A 24805-nucleotide genomic window follows, 5' to 3' on the forward strand; every position below is an offset into this window, starting at 1 on the left:
CACAAGCAAGTTCGCTATGGATTTGCAGGAGGAGGAAGCCCCATCTCTACATAAAGACCTCATATTTCAGACCCAAACTTTATAGAACTTTTTACTCCAGTTAAGAACAGAACATTATCCCTTTCCAGTTCATTTTTTTTAAAATCAGCAAGCGATGAGTTGCCAAAGAAGAAATCTATTTCAGTATTTACAGTAAACCTATTAAGATACTGTTTAAAGATTCTGTCCAAGTTTGAGTGGAAAAAAAGGTTAAGAAGAACCACAAGATGTGCTACACCTGAGAAGACTAAGATGAGGGACCTTTCCTTATAGGTCACACACAATTTTAACAACTGAAAGGACAGATGAAGTGTAAGAATTAAAGAAATCAAACAAATTCAAAGATCTAAACTACATGCGATTAAGGATATGTAGTTCATGAAGATTTAAGAATACCGGTATATTTTTCCTCCCCTCTGCTTCTAGGACGTTCCAAACATAAAAGTCATTATGGAAGGTGTATGGAGATTTCAAAGTAGAAGACTAAAATAGAACTGATCACCTTGGGAATGCAAAAGACCAGAAAGGAAGAAAATGCAACAAAGTAGGAGAATGGACTTTAGACAGGTGATCAGGCAGGCAATATCTGCCTTAAGGAAAGGAAAGCTTAGGTATGTGGAAAATACAGGAAGTTAGTACCATTCTTATTAGTTCATATACTGGTGAGCTGATACTGGTTTTAGGATTGTAGAAATTCCCATAGCCATCCAGCCTGGATGTGTTTCTAAGTCTAAGGACTTTACTGTACCTTATTACAATTGGGTTTAATTATGAGGTGCTACCTCTATCCATATGAGCTGGCATCCATAGCCTTTTTGTAGAATAAGTAACACTAAAAAAAGGTTTTATTTTTTTATTAGAAAGAAAAAAAAAACAAAAAACAACACTTGGTATTTACAGTTTAATACTTAAAATATATACTAAACTGGGTCAAAACCTCAGCAAGCTGCCGTTACCCAGTTGTTTTTTTTAAATGTGAAAAATGTGCAAGAATGTAATTTTGCATTGCACAGAACGAAGCAAGACATTAATTTTATGGTGCTTGTGAGACAATAAATTCATAGATATTTATTCTGTTGTCTGCAAATGACAAACTACACCAAAGTCTAATAAAAAGGCTGATCCTTCAATTCCATTTTTAAAGTTTTATAAGTTTTTTCTAAATTAATTCACATTACAATACAAACTAAAATAAGGAAGCTGCAATTTGGAACTACTGCAGAGGCACAATATCACCATTTTAAATACATTAATTCAAGTGAAGCTTACATAATTCTTTAAAAAGAAAGATCTAAGTATCATTTTCTTTGGTGAGCATTAATGAGGCTTCTCCAAAAATGCTTTACAGCATCTAGCACACTGCTCATAAACAGCCTCGAAGTCCTTTTCATTCCCCTAGGAAAAATATAAGAAAAAGAAAGTAAAAAAAAAAAATCTAGCCACATAAATTTAAATTGTCAACTGCTACATTTAAAGCTGTGCTCACATTTAGCACATATATAAAAAAAGGTCTACATGTGCACAATACTTACATAATATGGATCTTCAATTATAAGCTGTTTCTGTGGATCATAGCTTCCAAGTAATTCAATTTTAGCTTTACAGTTTTTAACTTGATTACTTTTTCTTTTCAAATCTCTGTAAATAGAAATTTAAAAAACACTTTTACCTACAAATGATGACTTTTGCTCCATTTGACATTGGCTTCATTAGTTCAAGTACTCATTAGAAAGTTTATCACATGAATGAAAATGGAAAAGCGCAGCAAAAAATGCCAGTGTACTTTAAAACATTGCTGTTAGCGCATTGTGTTGTTTCTTATATTAAGTGTTAAGGACATTACACACACAATGAGTCTAAAAGAAAATGAAAATCATGCAACCAGGTGTTTGACTGAGTGTTAGTCACTAACAATATTTCTAAATCTTTCATCATGAGTAACTCATCATTTTCAGTGTCTACTTTTAGCTTTTTTTTTTTTTTTTTTTTTTTATATAATAAAAGTCTCTTGAACATGGTGAACAGCTGAAAGCGGCTTACTTGTACCTAACAAGTGCAAGACAACATGTTGCTTCAATGTGGGTTCTCTTAGGCTTTAATTCAGGACTGTTCAACTGGTGGCCCGTGGGCTCCTACTCTGCCAAGATTCCTTCTATTCCTTTGGCTGTAATACAAGAGCTTAAGTTTTCAGACTTCCCACCCCACTCTTCCAGCTTCTGTGTCTACCTCAGAGAACTGTGTGGCACAGCATGGGCAGCTTTGGGTGAGGCCATACATGTGTGGCACATGGTGCTGTGTTGGGGGAGGAATGGGGAAACACATGAAGCAGTAAGTTGCAGGCACATGGTGTAACAGGGTGGTGCCCATGCAGTCTGCAGACTATGACCCCCCACTGGTGTGGCTCATGGGGAATGGGGTCCCCAGTAGTACAGCCTGTGGGGCATGCAGCCTGTAGCCACTTACGAGTTGGACAGCCCTGCTTTAATTTATTTTAAAAAGTTCTCCTGTTGAGTTTAAGTTACACCAACTGCCAAATGTTAAACAATTTTGGTGCCTGCACAATTTAGCACATACTTTTAACAGCCATTGAACATCAAAAAAAATTGTCAAAAAAACCCAACTTGCTCAGATTATTTGTGACAATAACTTTTCAGAGGCATACAGATCCCATAATTATCCATGCTCCATATTCCATTAGCCCTTTTATTAAACTTCAGTTTCCTAGCACCTCTAAAGAGAGACAGCTCAAATCTGTGTCTTTTGCTAGGTGAATTTACTTCAATGTAATGTAAATCTTAGTTCTAGATCTGAAGTCTTCTCAACATTTCTCAGTTTAAGATTACATAACTTTCTGACTAATCAGTAATAAATGATTTCTTTGAGACCAAGTTTTCAAATATTTACTGGTCACATTCTGCACTGATAGCTTTATGTTAACCTTGATCCTAGTGGATAGAGCAATAAACTGGCACTCAGGAGAGCTTTGGCAAATTACCTCATTTCCCTGTGCCTTATTTTTCAGGCCCCCCACTACCCCAGCATCTATAAAATAGTGGTAGTATTGTGCTCTGCTTTGAGACCTACAGCTTAACAATTTAAGAGTTTGTAAAATGTCTTATGGTGGTTTTCAAACTGTTCTGTGGAAGCCTGGGCTGGGGATAATGGAGGAATGGGCTGGGAGGCCATGTGCCACCATTATTAGGCTGGGTCACCTGGTGCTACCTTGGCTTACAGGATAGAGGTAGGGGATCTGTGGCAGAAGTCATCCCATGAAAGAGTTCTGTGAGTTCAGGAAGTTTGAAAAACACTGGTGTAATACAAGTACAGAGAAGAACAACCAAAATGATCAGGGTCCTGAAGAAATTTGTTGTACATGGAGAGACTAAAAAGGCTAGGATTCCTCAGTTTGGAAAGGAGAAGGCTGAAGAGGTATACAACAGAGGTCTATTAAATCATTAAGAGTGTGGACCAAGTGAACAGGGAACAGTTGTTCACCAAGTCCCAGAATACTAGAACTAGAGGACACCCACTAGTAGGTGAGTTTTAAAACTAGTAAGAGAAAGTACTTTTTTAAACAACACTTTGTTAATTTGGGGAATTTACTGCTACAGGAGGTGACAGAAGCAGACTGCAAACCAAGTTCAAAATTTATGGATAAATCATGGATGATAGATCTATAAAAGAATAGTTGGAGAGGTTTCCTCCGGCATCTCTAAATCAATACGTGGTAGATGCCAGTGAGCGTACTGAATAGGGGAGAGATCACTCTAGAGATATCTGGTCACTAGCCTCCCTGTATAGCATCCATTTCTGCTACTGTCAGAGACAGGATACTGGGCTAGATGAACCATTGGTTTGACCAGTATGGCACTTATGTTCTTTAAAAAAAAAAACAATCAGAGGAAGTCATTGTTTTGCCTCAAATGGGTTGTAATCTTCATGCAAGTGTCATCTGAAGTATGGGGAGTTTGTTCCAACTTTTTTTTTAATAAGTTACCCCTAATTAATTTCCTTATTCCTCTATTAATTTTAATTATACATATATAAGAACAGAGGCTATATTTTAAGCAACCAGAATAACTACATATTTTTCTATCAATTACTGTTCAAAAGGACTGAGAAATAATTTTTGCTTAAAGATTAAAGTATTCTTCATGCCACAGGGCAACCAATCATCTTACATAAAACGCCACCACGTTAGTTTTGTCACAGTTGCCTCCTACACCAACACACCTCCCAGCAAGCTTCAGAGTTCCCAAAGAAAGCTCAGAAATGTATGACACACCTTCCTACCACTACTGGCAGCATGCCAACAACTAGAATGAATTTGCTCCTCCCAGGCATTCTGATTCAACACTACAGAGCACCATGGGGATGCTGTTTGGAAGCTGGACTACTGGAACAAACACAGGGGGCAGGCATGTGTAGGTGGAAGTGTCTTAAGATAAATAGAAAAAATAGTTCTCGCCCAATGTCTTATTTCTGATTTTTTTTTTTTTTTTAAATCAGTCAGACTGAATTTTGCCTTCCAGAAGCCTAAAGCCTTATGAATTTCTAAACAAGCAGGTTTGAGACTTCTTGTTCTTTCCTTGCTTCCATTCAGCTCTTCTAGCTCTACAGCTACTATCGTGTAAGTTGTCAAGGATATCCATATAAATTGAGCTAACAGTTTTAAAAAATTGGAAGTAAATGATATAACTAAGTCCTTTACCTACTAATATATTAAGTATTAGACAGAACATATGCGTGCCTGCATGGTAAAAGAGGCCAAAGGTCTTAAAAGAGCTATGATAAAAAATAATTGTTTTATTTCATTTTTATTTTGTAGCGTGTTGAAGTCAGATGACTTAAACATTGTGTATAATTTTGTACCTATTTAAAATAGCCACGTTAGAATTGTTTTTTTACTACTACCTAATTCACATTGGACATGTGGATCCCAGTTAAGCAGAAATTTTGGTAATCCAAATTACTAGTTAGGGAACTACTGCTGTGAAGCCTGATTAAACTAAAAAATGTCCCCTGGGAAACATGTCACTAAAATCACAAAAAAATAGGAACAAAATCAAGTTTTTACCACAAGATAACATACTGGCTTTGAGTCCAATCTCTCTTTATTCCCTGTCCATGGCAACGGAAGTCCATTAATACAAGGGTTTTCAACCTTTTTTAACAAGTGTACCCTTCCCGTCTCAATTTCAGCTCATGTACCCCTTTATATTAAAATGTGGGGGGGGGGGGTCTGAGCACACAGATGCTTCTCACCACTGGGCAGGCAGGGGGCGCACTGTATCCCAATGGCAGTAGGCACATGGTGTTGCACCGCTCCCGGGGCAACTGCAGCAGTGTGTAAAGCCCAGTGCACAGCAGCAGTCACCTCCACCCAACACACAGATTGGGGGGAGCGGGGAAGGGGCACATACCCCTCAGAGCTCTGCCAGGGCGTGCGCAGTGGCTGGAGCTCCCTCTGTATCCCCCACAATCTTTTTAAAGTAGCCCTATGGGTACAAGTACCCTCGGTGACAACCACCGCATTAATATTTTTGGTAGCTCTGGAAAGCTATTCTGCCTATCAGTACATATGTAAATTGTCACTGAAATTTGGAAAATATCTACTGCTGCTAAAAGGTGAACCAAACCATCCTGGTAGACAATCAGAAATTACCTTTTTTCCTTAAAACAAATAAGCCTATTTAATTTTTTCTAAACATTAAATAGAATAATTCTTTGTAACTAAATGGACTATTGAAATGTTGTGAACTGAAGTTTTAAAAGTTGAAATCCAACTCCTTATTCATAACTATGGAAGTTCAGCTGATCATAGAAAATGAGGGTCAGAAGGGACCTTACCAGGAGGTTGAACTAGATGACCTCCTAGAAGCAGGACCAGCCTCGACTATATCATTCCAGCCAAGACTTTACCCAGGTCTTAAAAATCTCCAAAGTTGGATAGTTCACAGCCTCCGAGTAGCCTGTTCCGGTGCTTTACTACACTCATGAGAACGTTTTTTCCTAATATCCAACTTAAACTTCCTTTCCTGCAACTTGAGCTCCATCCTCTTTGGAATTAGCCTCCAGGTAGTTATAGGCTGCTATTAAACCCCACCTCAGTCTTTTCTTCAGACTAAATATATTCAGTTCCCTCAGCCTCTCTTCAGAAGTCATGTGCCCCAGCACCAAAATCATTTTCACTGGCCTCCACTAGATTCTCTCCACTTTGTCCACATCTTTTCTGTAGTGGAGGATCCAGAACTGGACAAAATACTCCAGATGTGGCCTCACCAGTGCCAAATAGAGGGGAAGAATCACTTCCCTCCATCTGCTGGCAATGTTCCTACTGATGCAACCCAGTATGTTGTTAGTTTTCTTCACAACAAGGGCACACTGTTGGCTCATATGAAGCTTATTGTCCATTGCAACCCCCAGGTCCTTTCCTGCAGAGCTGCTGCTTAGCCATTTAACTTGTACCGGTACTTGGTACTGTTCCGTCCTAAGTGGAGGATGTATGTTGCACTTGTCCTTATTGAACTTCATAAAATTCATTTTGGTACAATCCACTAATTTGTCACGGTCTCTCTGAATCTTAGTCCTACCCTCCAGCGTATGTAACAATCCCCCAAGCTTGAAGTAATCTGCAAGCTTGGTGAGGATGCACTCCATCCCATCTTCAAGGTCACTGATGAAGATACTGAATAAAACTGGCCTCAGGACCAACCCCTGGGGCACTCTACTTGATACCCGCTGCCAACTAGACATGGAGCCATTGATTACTACCCTCTGAAGCTGGTGATCCAGCCATTTTTTTATCCAGCTGATGCCTCCATGACTTCAATCATATATACCATCATACAAATAAAATCCACCAATTCTAGATCAGAAGTAATTCTTTCCCACAAGAATGGGATCACAAAAAGTTATGACTGCTATTTTTGAGGCTTCAATAGCTTTCCTCTGGGTTTGTAGTCATACAAAATTAAAATTTCTCAAATAAGAAATATTTACAATCCATGCTTCCATACATTACCTTAGATTGCTTTCATCCATGCAAAGTATATAATCGAATGTTAGGAAATCATCTTTAGTAACCTAGAATTAAACAAATATTCTTTAATCCAGCAAAAGGGTATTGCTTACAATGCATAAATAAAATTAAAATTGTGAAAATGTGACTTCTGCAATTCTTACTCATTATTCATAAAACAGGGATATGTATGAAAAATGGACTTGTCAGGAAACCTGTTAGCAAATTCTGAGCAAAAACTATCCTTCTGATCAGTGATAAATGCCATAATAATAAATTAAGTGCAAGTGAGATTGAAGTATAATGCTGTACAAATACAACAGCATTTTAAAACGTCTTAAACTAATTTATTGATATATACGTGAACATGCTGTCTGAGGTACTTCTTTGCAGTTATAAAAATTCCACCACACTCCCAAAATTGGAAAAAGGCTAGAGGTTTTATTTTATTTAAATCTCTTCTGAAAGACTGTCACTACTATAAAAGGAACCAAATCAAAACAGACATGACATAAAACGTCAATTCCTTAGTTTTGCTTTACTACAGCTTTGCTTAAGAGTGAGAAGAGACAAATCTTGTTAAGAAAAAATAACTTCCATGCTTCTATGGTTTTAAGCTAAAATTCAATGACACAGTTACTGAATCAAACTGAAGTCATCTTACAAATATTTTTTCTTGGAGAACGTTGAATAAAATTGTCCAATACAACTGTACATAAAAAAAACATGTAGTTGTAGACTTGAAGTTTGGAAGCCAGGGGGCGGGAAGAGGAAGGAGGTGGTCAGATATTAGAGTCTTCTTAAAATTTTGCATTTGCTTAATGGGCCTGGAAGTATAAATTAATAATGTACAAGCCAGAGATGAAAACACAGCAAAAAGGCTATCAATCTACTGTAAAAAGGTGTAGCTCACTTTTCTTTCTATAGTTTACTGCCTCCTGGGCATTAAAACCATACAGAATAAGCAAACCATGTTTACAGGTACGTGGAGAAGGTGTTTGAGGTAATTTAAATGATAAATGGGAGAATCTCTACACTCACCTACATTAAGTAGTTATACTGGTACAACCAAGTTGATTTAGTTTGACTGGTACAAACTCATGTGTTGTGCTAGCATGAATTAAATTTAATGAAGTTATAGAAAAAAATTTAAACAAGGACTGAGATCAGTTTTACTGATATACAGATAGAATTCTGTGTGGATACTCTTGTCTCAATAAAGCAATGTCTATTTTTATTTAATATCCATCTCTCCAAGTTAAACAAAAATGTCATGCTTATAACTAAATACGAATGTCTAGATGAGTTCTATCTGCATATCTACATACATTGACATCTTTGCTAAACCCCAAAAAGTTCCAAACAGGCAAGGCTTTATATACACTGTATGGTCTGCTGATTAAGGGCTTTGACACATTTACATGATGTAAATAGGAGAAGATAATGATAAACAGCTGTATACTTGTGTAACTTATTTGAAACAAAAAATTGGAATCAAGAAAAATTGGCATCAGTTTAAACTTCATGTGTCTGGAGCTATCCCAAAGTATCTGTTAACTATAGACAAACTAATCCCCGCTCCTACTTGGTGGTAAGATTCTATAAATAAAGCCTGTTGGAAGCCACTACCCTGAAATTGCTGGTTATCTGTCCACTTCATATCCCAATGTAATTCACTTTGGCATACAATACTGATATAAATTAAACTGGTGTGAATATGTATTGTGTCCAGACCCTAGATTAGGTGTTTGCATCACAGTAACTACAAACACAGATTCACAATTAGCTAACATATATATTGCACCAGTGTCTCAAATGCAACATCATAACCAACATTCTTAGGAGGCTTGTACAGTACATTGGGGAAGGAGTGAGGCAGAGAGCTGATGGCACAGGAAAGGAAGAGTGTGGGAAAACTTCCCCCCAAAATAAGGCTGATGTTTAAACTTGTAAGAATGCTTTTCCAAAAACAAACCCTCTCATTTTTAATAGAAGAAGGTACTTAAAAAAACCCCCAAAAAGCAGTGCTTAGATGAGCTATGTATTTTGATTAGATATCCCCATATACTGAAGACAATAGGGGCACCTTTTGACTAAAACCAAACAGGAAATATTTCACTTGTACATAGAATTTTCTCCCCAGAAGGTTGAGAGCAGTAAGAAAAGAGGGTTAAAATGGAAGTCAGTGTAATAGTATCTCAAGCTTTTGCTAGTATAGAAAAGCAAAGCAGATACCTGTTTATTTTTGCTGTAAAAATATTTGCTGTATTCATGCTGTGCTTTTGACCTATAAATATTTTTACAGTGAAAGCAGTTCTGCTTTTCTCCCAGCTCCCACAGAACTGCTACAAGCTTACCCTAGTGGCTCTCTGCTGCTAAATCCGTCTATGAAAATAACCTTACACAAATCTCTCTCTCTACATAGGACAAAAAAGTAAAACTGATGGATAAACAAAAATCTACTATATACTAAAACTATTTTAAAAAATTACTACTATATTAGAGTAGCATTCTCAGGGATGCCAGTTCAGCCCTAAAAACAGTATTTCTGATTAGTTCTCTTACATTGCCTTATGCCATTTAGAATGATCCAACACAAAACAGCGTTGAAACAACTCCAATTACTATATTAAAAAGTAAATGAGAAATGGAAAAACTGGAAATGGAAATCCTGAATTTTTATCCTGCAGATTATAAACGAGTCACATTTTGGATTACAGAATTGAACATCATCCCTTAAAACAAAGCATGACATTAAGAAAATAGTTTGCAAAAGGATGAGCTTTGGGGAAAATACGGTAAGCAAACTAGCCAATTTTGGATGTATATGGTTAGGTAAGGCTCTTTGGGTGAATTTGATATCTTTTATTAGACCAACCCAAATGCTTGGAGAATAGTTAAGCAAGCTTTCGGGTTCAAAAACCCTTCGTCAGGCTAGGGAAGCTGCAGCAGTTGGTGTGTGCTCTTCCTGGATGGAATGAAAAGCCAGGGGCTGGGCTGGGGAGTCAGTTGCCAGGCAGACTGTAATGTATCAAAAATCCAATGTCTATGTTTAGTCCCTGATCTCTAGTATCCAGCAGGTTGATGAAATGGAGCTCAAAGGCTCGTCTCTGGGATGTGTTGTGTAAGTTTCCCTTGAGGATCAAGACTGAGAGATTGGAGAGAGAGTGGCCCTCCTGTGAGAAATGTGCCCCCACCGGTAGTTGGGTGTTTCAGTCTTTGATGGATTTCCGATGTGCATTCATTCTGGTGCGCAGTTGTTGTCTGGTCTCTCCTACATATTTTCCATCAGGGCATCTGGTGCATTGGATGAGGTATACTACATTCCTGGAGGTGCAGCTGTAAGATCCTGGGATGCTGATGGCTCTGTTGTGGGGTGTAGTAATAGTGGAGGTGGTGGAGATGTGGGGGCAGGTTTTGCATTTCTTGTCATGGCACGGTCTGGATCCTTTTGGTGCGTTCTGGGGTTGAGGAAGTATGCTTCTGGTGATGAGGTTGGCAAGGTTCGGTGCTTGTCTGAAGGCTAGGATGGGTGGCTCTGGGAAGATCTTTTTAAGAATAGGGTCTTTTTCTAATATGGGTTGCAATTTTTTGAGGATTTTCTGTACAGGTTCAAGGGATGGGTGATAGGTCATAACCAGCGGTGTACGATTTGTGGGGGGTTTTCTTCTGTACTGCAGTTCTTCATGTGGTATCCAGGTGGCTCTTTCAAACGTGCGATCTACCTCTGGAGGAGTGTCCTTGCTGGGTGAAAGCCTTTTTAAGATTGGTGAGGTGGCGATCCCGGGTGTTCTGTTCAGTACAGATGCGGTGGTATCTGAGGGCTTGGCTGTATATCACAGCTTTTTTGGTGTGTTTCGGGTGATTGCTGGTTCTGTGCAGATATCTATGTTGGTCTGTGGGTTTCTTGTATACTGTGGTCTGTATTTTACCTTTCTGGATACTGATCATTGTGTCTAAAAAGGGGATGTTGGTGTTGGAGTATTCTAAAGAAAGTTGGATGGAGGGATGGTGTCTGTTGAATTTCTGGTGGAACTCAATTAGAGATTCCCGGTTCTTACTCCAAATGATGATGTCATCGATGTATCTTAAGTACAGCAAGGGTTTGATGGTGCAGTTCTTGAGGAAGTCTTCTTCCAGGTGGCTCATAAAAAGGTTGGCATACTGTGGGGCCATTTTAGTGCCCATAGCTGTTCCCATCATCTGGTTAGGTAAAGAACTTGTGCAGGCTTTTTTGGCAAATTAATGTGTCAAGGAAGTCTACAGACAGAATGCATTATGGCCCAAAACATGACAACAGTCATGTGTGTGCATAAGTGTTTAATGAACCAGAGATTTTTCAAAACATACGTCCTATAAAAAGAACCTGAAAGCAGTTGTGGGTGGTAGTTCTACAAGTGAATGAATTTAAAAATAACGAGAAGTGCACCGACATGATATGGACAGATGCATCAGCACTAATATAAGGAAAATTTACATTACTGGTAATCAGCTTTTTTGGCTGAAGGGGCTGATAATGTTGCCAATAAATGCCGTGTGCATGAGTGCAGCCACAGCATGCACACAGCCAGCGCAGCAGCTTAGAGAGCAGTGTCCGGCTGGTAAGTCTATTGGGAAGGGAAGGGGCAGCGGGAGGGAATGGGTGTGGGCACAGATCAAGGCCCCTGCAGTGAGGGAGGGAGTGAGGCTGGTTCAGGGGCTGCCTAACTGGGGCAGGGTGCGGGACAAAGCTGTGAGCAGTTCATCCAGGGGGGGGTAGGCAGCTCCCACCACTACATGCACCCCTGGGGAGGCATGAGGGGTATGTGCCCCCCCCCGGATCTGTGTGTGGGGCGAGGGTGGGTTGCCTGCTGTGGGCTGGGGCAACGCTGGGCTTTTCCCTATGTTGGGGGACTGGACCAGGGCTGCTGGACTCTGGCCAGGCGATGCTGGGAGGGGGGGGCTACAGGTTCCCCACAGCCGCTCTCCCAGTGCTGCCACAGCCACCTGCTCCGAGCACAGCCTTGGCTTAGACCCCCGTGTCGGGAAGAGCCCGGCGCCAACCCCAGACCCAGGCACACAAAGGGCAGCCTGCCCTCACCCTGCACACAGATCCAGGGGACATTTGCCCCCTCATGCCTTCCCTAGGCGTGCACGCAGGGGTGTCAGCCACCCCCGTGGACAAGCCACTTGCGGCTTTGTCTGATACCCCACCCTGGCTGGGCGGCAACTGCCCCTGCCTCTACCCTAGTCCCTTCCTCACCCCAGGGGCCTTGATTTGCACCCCCACCTTCTTTTCCTCCTCACTTCTCCCCACAATACACCTACCAACTGAACGCTGCTCTCCAAACTGCCGGGCTGCATACTGGCAATTGGATCGGTATCAGCCAGGACAGCTCATTAATAAAGTTGGCCATTGGTATTGACCCAAAAAATCTTTACCAGTCCACCCCTAAAGATAATCACTCTCCTAATCTCATGTCCATGATAACAGCACATGGAAACGAGTTGTGCACAATTTTTTTTTTTTTTTGCCTCAGTATGTAATAATATGAAACTGATGAACATCTGCCCACTTATGAGTGTGGTAAGAATTAAATGAACTGAAACATATGTAACAGTCTATAATCTGGAAAAAACCACTCTCTCCAAGTCTTACATCAGCAATTATCTTCATTTAAAGTTTTGCTCTCCCTACACATGCAAAAAAAGGCAACTAGCTTACTCGCTACATATAATAATTCACAGGTTTTGTGAATAACTTATGAACATGCAGACAAATAAAGATTTTGTGCAATTGTGAAGATGTCTTGTGCAATGTGCTGGAAGGTATTCCCCTAAGCACTACAGGTTTTCTGCAATGGTGGAAAGGGTTAGTTACACAAAGCAGGCCACCATTAAGGAGACAAGGAAACAAGAATTCTCCTTAACATAATGTTGTTCAGTTATACCTTACTTGAATTTGAGTGTATACACTATTCAACAACATTCCTATCAAACTTCTTCCATCAGTTTGGCTGCTCCCCAAACACTACCATAACTTTGATCTTATTTTTATTGATCAGCCCCAAATACTCTCTCAGTGAGACTGCCACGTATTATATGGTGGGGGCATTTCCAACAAATACTTCATATCAATGCATATGCACATTATTTTCTTTAGCAACATGAAAAACTGTTTCATCAAATCTCCATGTTGCTTTCAACTCTTCGTTGTAGCCTTTCCTGTCCACTTCACAATTTTACTTGTCTAGATTCATTGACAAATGTGATTATGGCTGAATTTCTGAAGACAAAATTTGCCCAAGATAAGCAGCAGCCACACAAAGGGGTAGAGGTTTGTGACTCTCCACTCCCCTTTTTAATATGCTTAACAAGAGCTCTAGAGATTTCCTAGGCTTCCTACTTGACACCAATGATTAAACAATGTGACAGAAGCTAATAATTGTGAGAGTCACTCACCTAGGATAATATTAAAATAAAAACACTGCATTTGCACATAGTAAGAAAATAACTGGTATTAATAGAAACATCACAAGCTAGACAGTTCTAGTATCAAAACAGTCAGTTTGGAATACTGCACTGTGCTCAATTCTGTTTGCATTATTATGTAAAGGAGATTAGAGACAGAAAAGGTCAGTGAGGGCAACAAGTGTGATTGAGGGAATTTGGCCAGAGAGGTTGGAGGAACTAAGTGCGTAGGTTCTGCCAAAGAAAAAGGAAAAGAATGACCTCAATAAGGTCATGTAAGATTCTGAAGGGAAAAAGAAAAACAATATTTAATCTTGTGTAAAATGCAAGAGTAGTGGCATGAACTCAAACTAAGGAAGGTCAGAGCCTAAAGGAATACATTATACAGAGAATAATTAATCAAAAAGTGTTATGTGCATTTATCTATCTGAAACATTTAAATTAGATGCAGTCATGCTGCATTCCAGAGAGATTGTCATTGAAATAAACACTTGAAACTTAGCTGATTTTGTCAAAAGAAAACTGAAGTGAGTTTTTCCAAACCTCACACAAGGTTTCCACTTAGTTGAAAGGGACTGCCCACATTTTCAGTGAATTGAGGAATTTTTACTTGAACTTCTTTATTGGGATGTATAACCAACAGCAGCTTCACTCTAGAATCTGAGCTATTTAGGGAGGAGCTGGAGTTCTCCAAACTCTTATGGCACGTTTACACCAATTCAACAGGATAAAACATATCCATTACCTTCTGAACCAGAATTGGCACAGCTAGCTTAGAAGAACCAAGAGCATGACAACAAGCTCCTGACATGCTCCAAAGTGCACCAAGTGAGCTATGCTACTTATGGTTTGGGAGGTACTGTCCCCACTCCATATGCAGTCTCTCTCTCTCTCATCACTGGACTGCTAAGTGACATACTTGAGTAGTATAAATACACACAGAAATCGTTTTGACCCAAGGGGATCAGTTCTAGGAGAAGAATATGAGCCAACTTCTCCAACAGATTGATAAGATATGTATTAATACTCTAAATACTGAACATCTGAGAGATATTCAAAAGCACGTGTTGAACTAATGGTCTAATTCAACAACCACTGAAGTTGACAGTGAAACTCATTTACTTCAGCTAGAAGAGTTAGGCAATGGCTGTTCTTTTTTACATAATCACATTCAATATTTACTACACAATTTTACACTTACCGTACACCAGCCAAATGTCTGTTGTAGTTACTACAATTATTGCTGAACAAAGAATTTATTCTGTCAAGTAATAAAATGTACTCTTTTCTACCTGCTGTGCTTTATGGGCTGTCTCAATGCCATGATTTCTCAGACAGCTTAAAGCCCTTGCATCTGGGCAGCACCCCACGTTCCAGTCAGAAACAGCAGCACTGTCTGTCATCCACTGCAACAAAACACATACATACAACACATTTAAAAGAAATTAAAAGTACAGTACCTGCCTGGCAATATGATTCATGTTAATGCCATGCTTCTTCATACAAGTCTGTCCTCGATAGTCAGGAGGGTTTCCTATTTCATAGGTAGATGTCGCTGCACTGTCTATCCTCCACTACAGAAAAACAAATTTAAATATTTATGTTTTTCTTCCCACAGCTGACATAACACTGACTGACTAAGAGACAGTATATTTTGGCAACAATAGAAAAGTTTACCTTATTTTCAACATTTTCATCTGTTACAAGTTTTCTAAAAACAGCTTCAGCTATGGGTGATCGGCAAATGTTCCCTATAGAAAGAAGAAACTGAATTAAGCTTGGCATCATGTTTTTTTGTTTGTTTGTTTGTTTGTTTTTTAAAGCAAGTTATTAGTTGAAAGGTCTAGTTCTGGTCAGAATTATTGTTACATCCCCTCAGTGAATCCACAGCAGTGGAGCCACAACATGACCTCTGGAGAAATCTCTTTACTTACATTTCGCCACAATGGGAGTGAAGGTACAGCCCATAGAGGTACCTTAACAAAGGCTTCTGAACTGTATCCAAAGCTTGCTATATTCTATCCCACTCATGTACAAAGTAACTATGTAATCATATGACTATTTTCCCCCTCTCCCCAACCCCAACTCCCTTTGTGACCGTACTGAAAAGGGCAGAATTTTGAAGTGTGCCCATGTATCTCAAATGTGAGTTAACTGTCACGTGTTCATGTCTTTTGACATCATAGTTTTAAATGGAAAAAAAATTAGGAATTTTTAGGTGGCTTCAATCCACATTTAGCAGATTTCAGCTACAATCTCCTAATTCAGTGGTGGCCAAACTTTTAGGCAGGTGTGCAGCAAGTTCAGCCATTCCCTCTCTCCAAGTGCCACTCTGATCCCCTTCCCCTGCCCAGTCTGCCACTTCCCAAACACCATGGCTGTCCGTGATACTTGTGGCATGCATACTACCAGTTGGCCAGCCACGTTACAGAAATGAATCACAATGTTTCCTAAAGAAGGGCCAAGATACTACACCTGATATGAACCTTCAAGAGGCTGAGAAGTGCTAATATTGCCCATTTTGTCCAATATCTTCATTAACAATCTGGATGATGGGATGAACTGCATCCTAAGCAAGTTTCCAGACAACATCAAGCTGAGGGGAGTAGCAGATAGCCTGGAGGGTATTTAGCCTAGATAAGAGAAGACTGAGGGGGGATTTGATAGCAGCCTTTAACTACCTGAAGGGAGGTTCCAAAAAGGATGGAGCTAGACTGTTCTCAGTGGTGGCAGATGAGAAAATATGGAGCAGTGATCCTAAGTTGCAGCAAGGGAGGTTTAAGTTGGATATTAGGAAAACTTTCTTACTAAGAAGGTGGTGAAGCACTGGAACAGGTTACCTAGACAGGTGGCAGAATATCCATTCTTGGAGGTTTTTAAGGCCAGTGAGGCAAAGCCATGGCTGGAACAATCTAGTTAGGGCTGGTCCTGCTTTGAGCAAGGGGTTGGATTAGATGACCTCCTGAAGTCCCTTCCAACCCCAATTTCTATGATTCAATAATCAATACAGGAGAATTGCACGAAAACCCACACAAATTAGAAAGGAAATAAAAGCAGACGATAGGATAATACAATGTCTATGCTGTTTCACTCCTTTTTTTTCCAATACACTTCCACCATGTAGTTGGATTTATTTGTAGGGAGTATGAACTTTTATAGTTTTTGCTACCTTCTTTAATAGCAATTTGACCTCATCTAGTTCTTTTATAAGACAACTCAAGTGAAGTTTGTTGGACAACTTCTTACAACTGCAATAGAATTCAGGAAAGATTTAGTTTATACTATGAAGTGGATAGAATTGAAACCTTTGTAAGCTCAGCTACCCTTTGCTATTTAGTTCAATCTGGAATTAGTTCAGGAAAAGTCCTATGTCTGTTCTATACAGAAAGTTAGATTAAATAAGTATTACATGGGCCAGCTTGACAGAATTCAATTTTGTTTTTTTATAAATTTGATGGGGGGGGAGGGAGGAATAAATTGATGCTTATTTTTAAGCATCTCTTTCGATTTTTAAATCCATCAAAATGGCCATAGTGCCCTTAGGGCTCTAGGACTGTGCCTGCTCTGCCCTGCAGGTGCCTTCTAATCTCACCTGCTTTGTTGGTTAAAAAGATAAATTAGGAGGCTGCCCATGAGTTTGTGTGGTCATGGTCCAGCTGAACCTCAATAGACCCCACTGGTCTTGGATCCCTTGCCAGGTCTTATGGGACACCCTAAGCCTTATGGGCTAAATGCGTGGCTCCAAAACCTCCCCTTTGCCACGCCCCATGCCTCACAGGTGGTATATGAATAACGTCTCCCTAATCCACTTTTAGAATAACTTGGCCTCCTGTGGGCCCTGGGCTCTGCAGCCCCTGTCACTGTGCTCTCTCTGGTGCTGGGACTCTACACAATAGTGTGCCCCAATGAGGCCTCCCCCTCCCCTTCCCAGTCCACTGGTTTAAAAGACAATAGAAAAAACAAGTCCCTGGGCTACAACATAACAACAACAATGGAAGCCACACTCTGCCCCTTTAAGAAGGTAAACCTCCCTCTTATTCTTGTGTGCCTCCAGGTATCTTAGGAGCTCTATTTATCTTCCAGGCAGCAGACTAGGCCATCAAACATCTGTAAGCAGTTCTTTCTTCCAAGAGCTTCTTCCCTTGGCAGCTGCCAGAGAACTAACTCCTGCCAGACCCAGCCCTGGGACTTGTATGTGCCCAGGGTCCTGCCTCCTCCCGGTCAACTGACCATGTGCAGATGCCTGCTAATTCCCCTATTAGCTCATTAACACATTAGGCCATTAGTCTGGGTACCCTGCAGCTGTGGAGCTCTGCCTTGCTGGCAGAGCTCTCTAGCTAGCTGTTTCTGCTCTTAACGTAGCAGTATCGCTTTAGCACCCTGCACCACAGTCATTTAAAAAAAGTGTCACATCAGTCCATGCTGGACTAAAGAGAACTGTAGAATATTTGCTGAACATACTCAGCATAGATTTAGAAGGAATTTCAGAAAAAGATATCCAACAACTTAAACTGCAGACAGTGGAAAAGACCCCCAAAACAAATGTAATTTTTAAGCACTTATTTGGATTCATTTTCATGCTGACATTTGCAATAAAATACCAGGGTAGATACCCAACTGTTGAAGAGAAAGATACTGCTGTGACATACACATCTAATATTCTTCCATCAGTAATACCAATCACAATAAATACCAGGTGTGTAAATGATAAGTTTACTGTTAGAATTTTAAAGAAAGTAAAGACCAGCAAGTTGGTATAAGTCACTTGATAAACACCTGGAAGAGATTTTATTGAGCTGCTTTGATGGAAGTAGTCTGTTTGCATCTGGAAAAAAGGCTGTGCGCTTAATTTAGCTTAGCTCACTCCGAGTTGAGAAAGAAATTGTTTTCTTTCTCCAGTCTATGAAGACAGGTAAGGTGGAAAAGAATGGGATGCGCTGAGTTGAAAGAAACTTGAAGGACATGCGGAAAAGCAGCAATTGCTTAAATATTTTTTTGTTTAATAAAACATTTTGATATTTGAGCCAAGAAAATTAAAACTGAACATAGAAAAGAGGCCTGGAAAGAACTTCCTTGTATCATAGGCAAATGTTACACAGTCCCTTCCTTTGCCTGAGAGTCAACATTATCCTTATGGAAAGCTGAAACAAAGTTTTTGGGCCATACCTAGATTTTCTTGAATTTTAGTCTCATCCTCATTGTACAGTGGACCCACTTCTGTCTTTTGCTATATCTAGTTTTTAAATTTATTTAAATTATTAAAAATTTAAATTATTATAAAATTATTTTTACTATGTTTTGTTTTATTTTCTTTTGCGAAGGGTCTAATCACAGCTTCACTTTTGCTACATACAAAACTGACTATGGTTCCAATGAATGAGGCAAAGTGTGAGCAGCTCCCATGAATTGCCTAACTCCAGAAAACACCAAAATCTGTGGATCCTGCAGCCTCTGCAAACACCAGTTTGTGCGCTCATGGGCTGTATGACTGGGCAAGTAACACTCAGAGTAGAAGAATGTCAGCTCTGTCCTTGCAAAACGATAACAACTCTGGGACACAGAAACAGACATACTGACAAAATTCAGAATCCCTGATGTACATCCACCCATTTGTAACCTGAATTGCAAATTCTGGATTAGATTGAACAGGTTGCCAACTGCTAAAATGGCAGTGATGATGAAAAAATTCAGCCTGACCTGATTAATCAGAATGACTGCAAAGCAGTTTATCAAACATGGGGGGAAGAGGGGGGAGGGGAATCAAGTTTAGAGGGAGGCATGACATGTGACTGTACATAAAGAAGATGCAATACTACCCTACCACCTTTAACCTTTATTTTTCTCTTTCCTAGACAGTGACATATTTCTTTTCTTGTAGATGTTTTGCATCCTGTAGAAGTAATTTTAATCCCTCCATATTACTAAGATTTTTTTATTTGGAGAAATTGTGAAATCTCAACCATCTCACCCTATTTCCTATTCAGAATAGGAACAGTCCTTTGAAGCTGGATAAACAGTATAATCAGCGATTTGCATCAGTACGGGCATATATTTTCTTCTGTGTCCAGAGAACCACCACTCCCCTGCAGCAGTTTCATCTGTGCTCGGTCATATCTTCCAAATCCCATCTGAATTCACAGATCACCTCCTTTATCTGTAATCCTCCAATTTTCTGTTCCTTGAGTTTTGTCAGGTGTCACACGTAGCTTCCACCTGTTACCCAGTCAAGGATAATGTATCCCACAGCTCCTGGTAATTTTTCCTGCCAGTGCTCTCTTTCTTCTTTTAGCATCTACCCAAAAAAAGGCAACTCCCACCTCTCAGAACCCTTTTTACAAATACCTGTGAAAGTTACCTCTTTTCTGACCCTCAATCATTCACTGCTACCCCCCTCATATCAAACATATTTAACGTAGTTTTCTTTACCTAAAAAAGTGATAGCAATGTTTTAATTACATTTCTATTTCCCTACATTTGACACCTGTACAATTTGCAGACTGGCACAAATTAAAGAAAAAAAATGTAAGAAATGTGTCATTTGTGATTTTTCTAACACACTAAATATTAAGAAACTGAAGAAATTTGTTAACCCATACAACTGCTTTAAAAAGACCATCCCCTGGCTTACTAAAAAAGTAACTAAATACTGACATGCTAAATTTAGTACAAGTCAACATGCTTTAATGGTTAAACCAAACAAGAACAAATTTGTCTTTAGGAAAAAAGTACAAATACAAAACAAGATTAAAAGTGATAGTTTAAAAATCAAAATTCCTTATTGTTAGCCCATCCTAGAAAGAACAAGTTTAAATATTGAACAACTGTCCATAGGACTGGCCTGCAAATCAAAGGAATATTACTGGCCACATCCTATACTAAGTAATTCAATATTTTTGAGAAGAGAATGAAATATTCTGGTGTGCCATTAACTCAAATAAGTGTTTTGTCACAATTAAAATTTTAATTGTGACATGCATTTCTTTTTCAGCCAATTGTACATATCACCATAAAATGGACTAAAGGACTAAACAGAAATTAGTAGAAAACATAATGTAAATGGAGAAAACTGACTATAGTTTGTACAGTCAGCTTTTCTGCCACTATAGTCAGTTTTCTCCATTTACATTATGTTTTCTACCACTTTGTTTACTGTCATTGTAGATCGGTTCAGCACAGTGTACTTTTTTGTGAAATTGTGGGCATAGTTTGTATAGTCAGCTTTTCTTTCACTATGTCCATAACTGTACAAGTACATCATGATAATGAACCTATTTGTATGAAAACCAAACAGAAACTGTGAGAAAAGAATAGATGAAACTGACTCTAGTCAAAGTATAAGCATGACTGTACAAGCTATGCTCAGAACTGCATAAAAAATAAACTAGAGTGAAAGAAAAAACATGTTTTTTAAATCATTCAGCAACTGAATGGGTACCACAAAGGCAAGGAAAGTGTAAGTTTTTCTATGTTGCACAAACAATATAGATACATCTCATATCTGAAATAATGGGGCTAACTGAGGCCAGAGGCAACGATAACCAATTTCTGTATTAATAAACTTAATGGAGACATTGTGGATAGAATACATCTAAAGAAATGAACTATTTTTACACAATCAAGTGGATTTATTTTTTTTAACTTCACTAAGGAAAAAGGAAAATTAAGCAAGACTGAAAGATGGAGCCTGGGCCAGGTAAGACTGAGACACCTGCTGCTCTGGGCCACATAAAGTCCCTTTGAGAGCTGGATCCGGCCTGAGGACTGTATTATGTCCATCCCTGATCTAGCTCCATCCTTTCTGGAACCACCCTGCAGGTAGCTAAAGGCTCTTAAATTCCCCCTCAGTCTTCTCTTCTCCAGACTAAATAAACCCAGTTCCCTCAGACGCTGCTCAAAAGTCATGTGCCCCAGCCCCCTCACCATTTTCATTGCCCTCTGGTGGACTCTCTAATTTGTCCATATTCTTTCTGTAGTGGGAGGCCTAAAAATGGACTGCAGATGTGGCCTCACCAGTGCAGAAGAGAAGGGAATAATTACTTCCCTTGATTTGCTTGCAACACTCCTACTAATACAGTCCAGTATGCCATTAGCTTTCTTGGCAAAAAGGGCACACTGTTGACTCATATCCATCTTACTGTCCACTGTAACTCCCAGGTCCTTTTCTGCAAAGCTGCTGCCCAGCCAGTCAGCCCCCAGCCTGTACCAATGCATAGGATTGTTCTGTCCTAAGTGCAGGACTTTGCACTTGCCCTTGTTGAACCTTATGAGAGATTAAATGACATTCTCTCCCCTTATCTCCATCTATCGGAAGTCTAAATCAAGAATTATTCTTATTGGAAGGTTTTGTCAAGTAAGTGATGAGAACAATTCATTTATTTCAGCTGCAGTCCCATATACATAAGACTCCTTAATCACTACAGCAAATTTGATGTTTGTGGCCTATACAAAACAAGCCAATTAAAATCGGTAGAGCCAAAAAATTAAAAATTAAAAAAATTAAAATAGAATGGTGAGTTTTAAGGTGGCTGAGGAGTTGAATCCGTGCTCCGCAAGTTTTTCCACAGATATTATGACAGCTGGTACCTTGGAGGGGGATAACTACTGGCCAGGATGTTGCACGCTTTCCTTCCTCCTCTGCTGTTTCTCAGCTTCCTGAGCAAGACAGTTCTCTTCAAAGTGAGCTGTAGCTTGATGTATGGTGCAGCACCATTGAGACCTGATACCAGCCAGCCAACCCAATCTGTAGGATTGATGCCACCTTTCTTAAGGTATGCTTTCAAGGTGTCCTTGTAGTGCTTGCTCGGTAGGCCCCATTACCATGACTAGGGGCATTTATACACGTACTCCAGGCACTTAAGATGGCTTCAATATATCACCCACATCTCGCACTGGTAGAGGAATATGGGGTAAACACTGCATTGTAAACCAGGATCTTCGTTTCTATCTGCAAACCTTGGTCAGCAAAGACACAATGAAGCAGCTTTCCAAAGGATATGCTTGCACAGCAAGTCCTACGTTCAGTTTCTACATCAAGATTGATTGACTGGAAGAGGTGACTGCCAAGGTATGGAAACTGCTTGATGTTTTCCAAGGGTTAGGTGGGGGGCAGCTTGAGCTGGAGCAGGCTGATGGGCAGGGGTGGGGGGGGGGTGGTGGTGTTGAGACAGCCTATGTTTAGGGCACCTTTTCTAGCCTCTTCCCATTCACGGTGAGCAGAGGGGATCCTAAAGAGGACTGCTCAGTCACAGCCACACCTGCTGAAGTATGTCTGTCTTGGTAAGCACAAAATGACCATCACATAACTGCCACCTACATGTAGATTTGTGACTAGGGACTCCCAGACATTACTGTTCCTGCCCCCAACACCACTTGACTGTGGCCGCAGGGCTTGTTAACATCTCCCCACAAAACATCTCAGCAAGTAAATACATACTGCAGAGAAGAACAGACCTGGGATCTCTACTAATCTGACTGAAGGAAAAACTCCTTCCTGGCCTCAAATTCAGTGATCAGTTGCTCACCTAAACATAATTCTCTGTAGCACCAGAGATCAATGGCCCACTTTATTCAATGTCCCCATTAGGGATCTAAATATAATTTAAAAAAATCTTTTAACCTCCTTTAATTATATCAGTGAATCAATTAACCAATAACACAGCAGACTGGACACAGCTGCTGCTGGGAGCTGCTTGGGCTCCTGGAGCTCTTTGACTGTAGAAGTGGGGGGAAAGAGGAGGCAAGCCCAGGCAGACAATGCAGCCCACCTGAAGCCCTGCCCTAGGAGGAAGGGAGCACCTGTAAACAAGACTCATCAATTAAGCAGTTAGGATCATTAGGCTGCTAGCTCTTTTGCTCTTAGGCTATAGGTACTAGTTGCCCTCACTCTTCCCTCTGTTTCCTGCTGGGACACCATGCAGCTTCTTTTCCCTATTTCCCTGACAGACTGTGCTCGCTAGGAGCTAAAGGATAACTGTAAGCTAACTGGTTATCATTACACTTATTGGTAAACAATTAGTCCTTTAAACTTTCATGAGGCTGAAATTGGTTGCTCATTCCCAGTTCCTTTTTCAAAGGAAATCTAGACCCCATAAAAGCTTGTTATTAATGAATTACACATCCTATACCAGGGGCAGGCAATTATTTCGGCAAGAGGGATGCTTACTGAGCTTTGGCAAGCCATCGAGGGTGGCATGACAGGCAACCAGGGGCAAATAAACATTAACTTTCTAAATTTTTTTTGGTCCTACGGGCCAGACAGAATAGCCTGGCAGGCCACATCCGGTCCACATTTTGCCCATCCCTATCTTAAACAAACAATTTCATTAGCTATGAATATTTACTAATTAATATGTATGATAATAACTAGTAAATATTCATAGTTAATGAAATTATCTCTGTTTCACCCACAAATGTGGGATGTGTAATTCATTAATAACAACTTTTATGGGGTCCAGATTAGCTTTGAAAAAGGAACAGGTTAAGCAACCAATGTCAGCCTCAAACTTCCACATCCCTAGTCCCCACCTGCATTTGTGGCCAATCTGATCCTTTAGAAGAAGGCAAAAAACCCCCCAGACAAATCTGTATTTTAAGAAGCAATTCCTTCCAAGTGAACAACTAAAGCTGAAACTGGCTTATCATCATGGTCTTAAAACAGACTTGCAAGTGTTAGGGACAACAGCAAGTCCCTAACATGCCGCCAAACATGGCCAGGGGCAACAGGAACTTCCACGTTGCACTCCAAGGCCATGAAGAAAGTGAGAGGAAAGATTCCCTGCGCAGGGCCCAATGCCAGAAGGTCAAGATCATCCGTCCCAGGGGCTCTGCAGTGCGCAGGGGCGGCTGTGACAGAGCCAGAGCACGGCTTCCAGTTCAGAGACCGAGTCCGGCCAACGGGGCAGACCCGCGCTCCGGCCCCAGGGCGCAGGCGAGCGGCAGGCCCAGCCTGGGCTGCGCCTCGTCCCCAAGCCGGCGGTGTCCCGCACTGACGTCACGGCAGCGCCAGCACGAGCTGCTTCTTGTGACGACGAGAACTGCGGAGATCTGTTACGTCATCAACAGACTCACTTCCCCCCCGCCCCGGCGCCCCCTCACCTAGGCACACGAAGAGCACGGACTTGACTTCCTTCGCCGCCATCTCCACCCGCAGTGCCAGCCCCCAGGTCCTTCTGGCTGTCGCGCCAGACGCGCGGCGCTTTACGGCCCCGCCCTTCCCGCTTGACTTCAGCAGTGCCTGACTGGAAAAAAATGTATATATTTAAAAAAAAAATGCAAGCCAAGATTGCGGTCCCGGCC

The 24805-nt window shown here is 40.5% G+C and overlaps 1 protein-coding gene across 2 annotated transcripts; it reads right to left on the reverse strand.

Annotated features, from left to right (window-relative positions):
• Nucleotides 1-878: 878 nt before the first annotated feature.
• Nucleotides 879-24712, reverse strand: ACP1 (acid phosphatase 1). Of its 2 annotated transcripts, none has more exons than XM_006262143.4 (6): nucleotides 24605-24712; nucleotides 15188-15261; nucleotides 14803-14916; nucleotides 7064-7125; nucleotides 1572-1677; nucleotides 879-1434 (listed from the first exon to the last, which is right to left on the reverse strand). In XM_006262143.4, exons 1-6 carry the CDS (start codon nucleotides 24645-24647, stop codon nucleotides 1357-1359), a joined length of 477 nt encoding a protein of 158 aa, XP_006262205.1. In that variant the 5' UTR covers nucleotides 24648-24712; the 3' UTR covers nucleotides 879-1356. The 2 variants fall into 2 exon arrangements, with proteins under 2 accessions (XP_006262205.1, XP_019348243.1); XM_019492698.2 differs by lacking the exon at nucleotides 14803-14916 and adding an exon at nucleotides 14971-15084.
• Between the last annotated feature and the right edge of the window lie 93 nt (nucleotides 24713-24805).

This window comes from Alligator mississippiensis, chromosome 1, assembly GCF_030867095.1.
Source record: "Alligator mississippiensis isolate rAllMis1 chromosome 1, rAllMis1, whole genome shotgun sequence".
Classification (NCBI taxonomy): domain Eukaryota; kingdom Metazoa; phylum Chordata; order Crocodylia; family Alligatoridae; genus Alligator; species Alligator mississippiensis.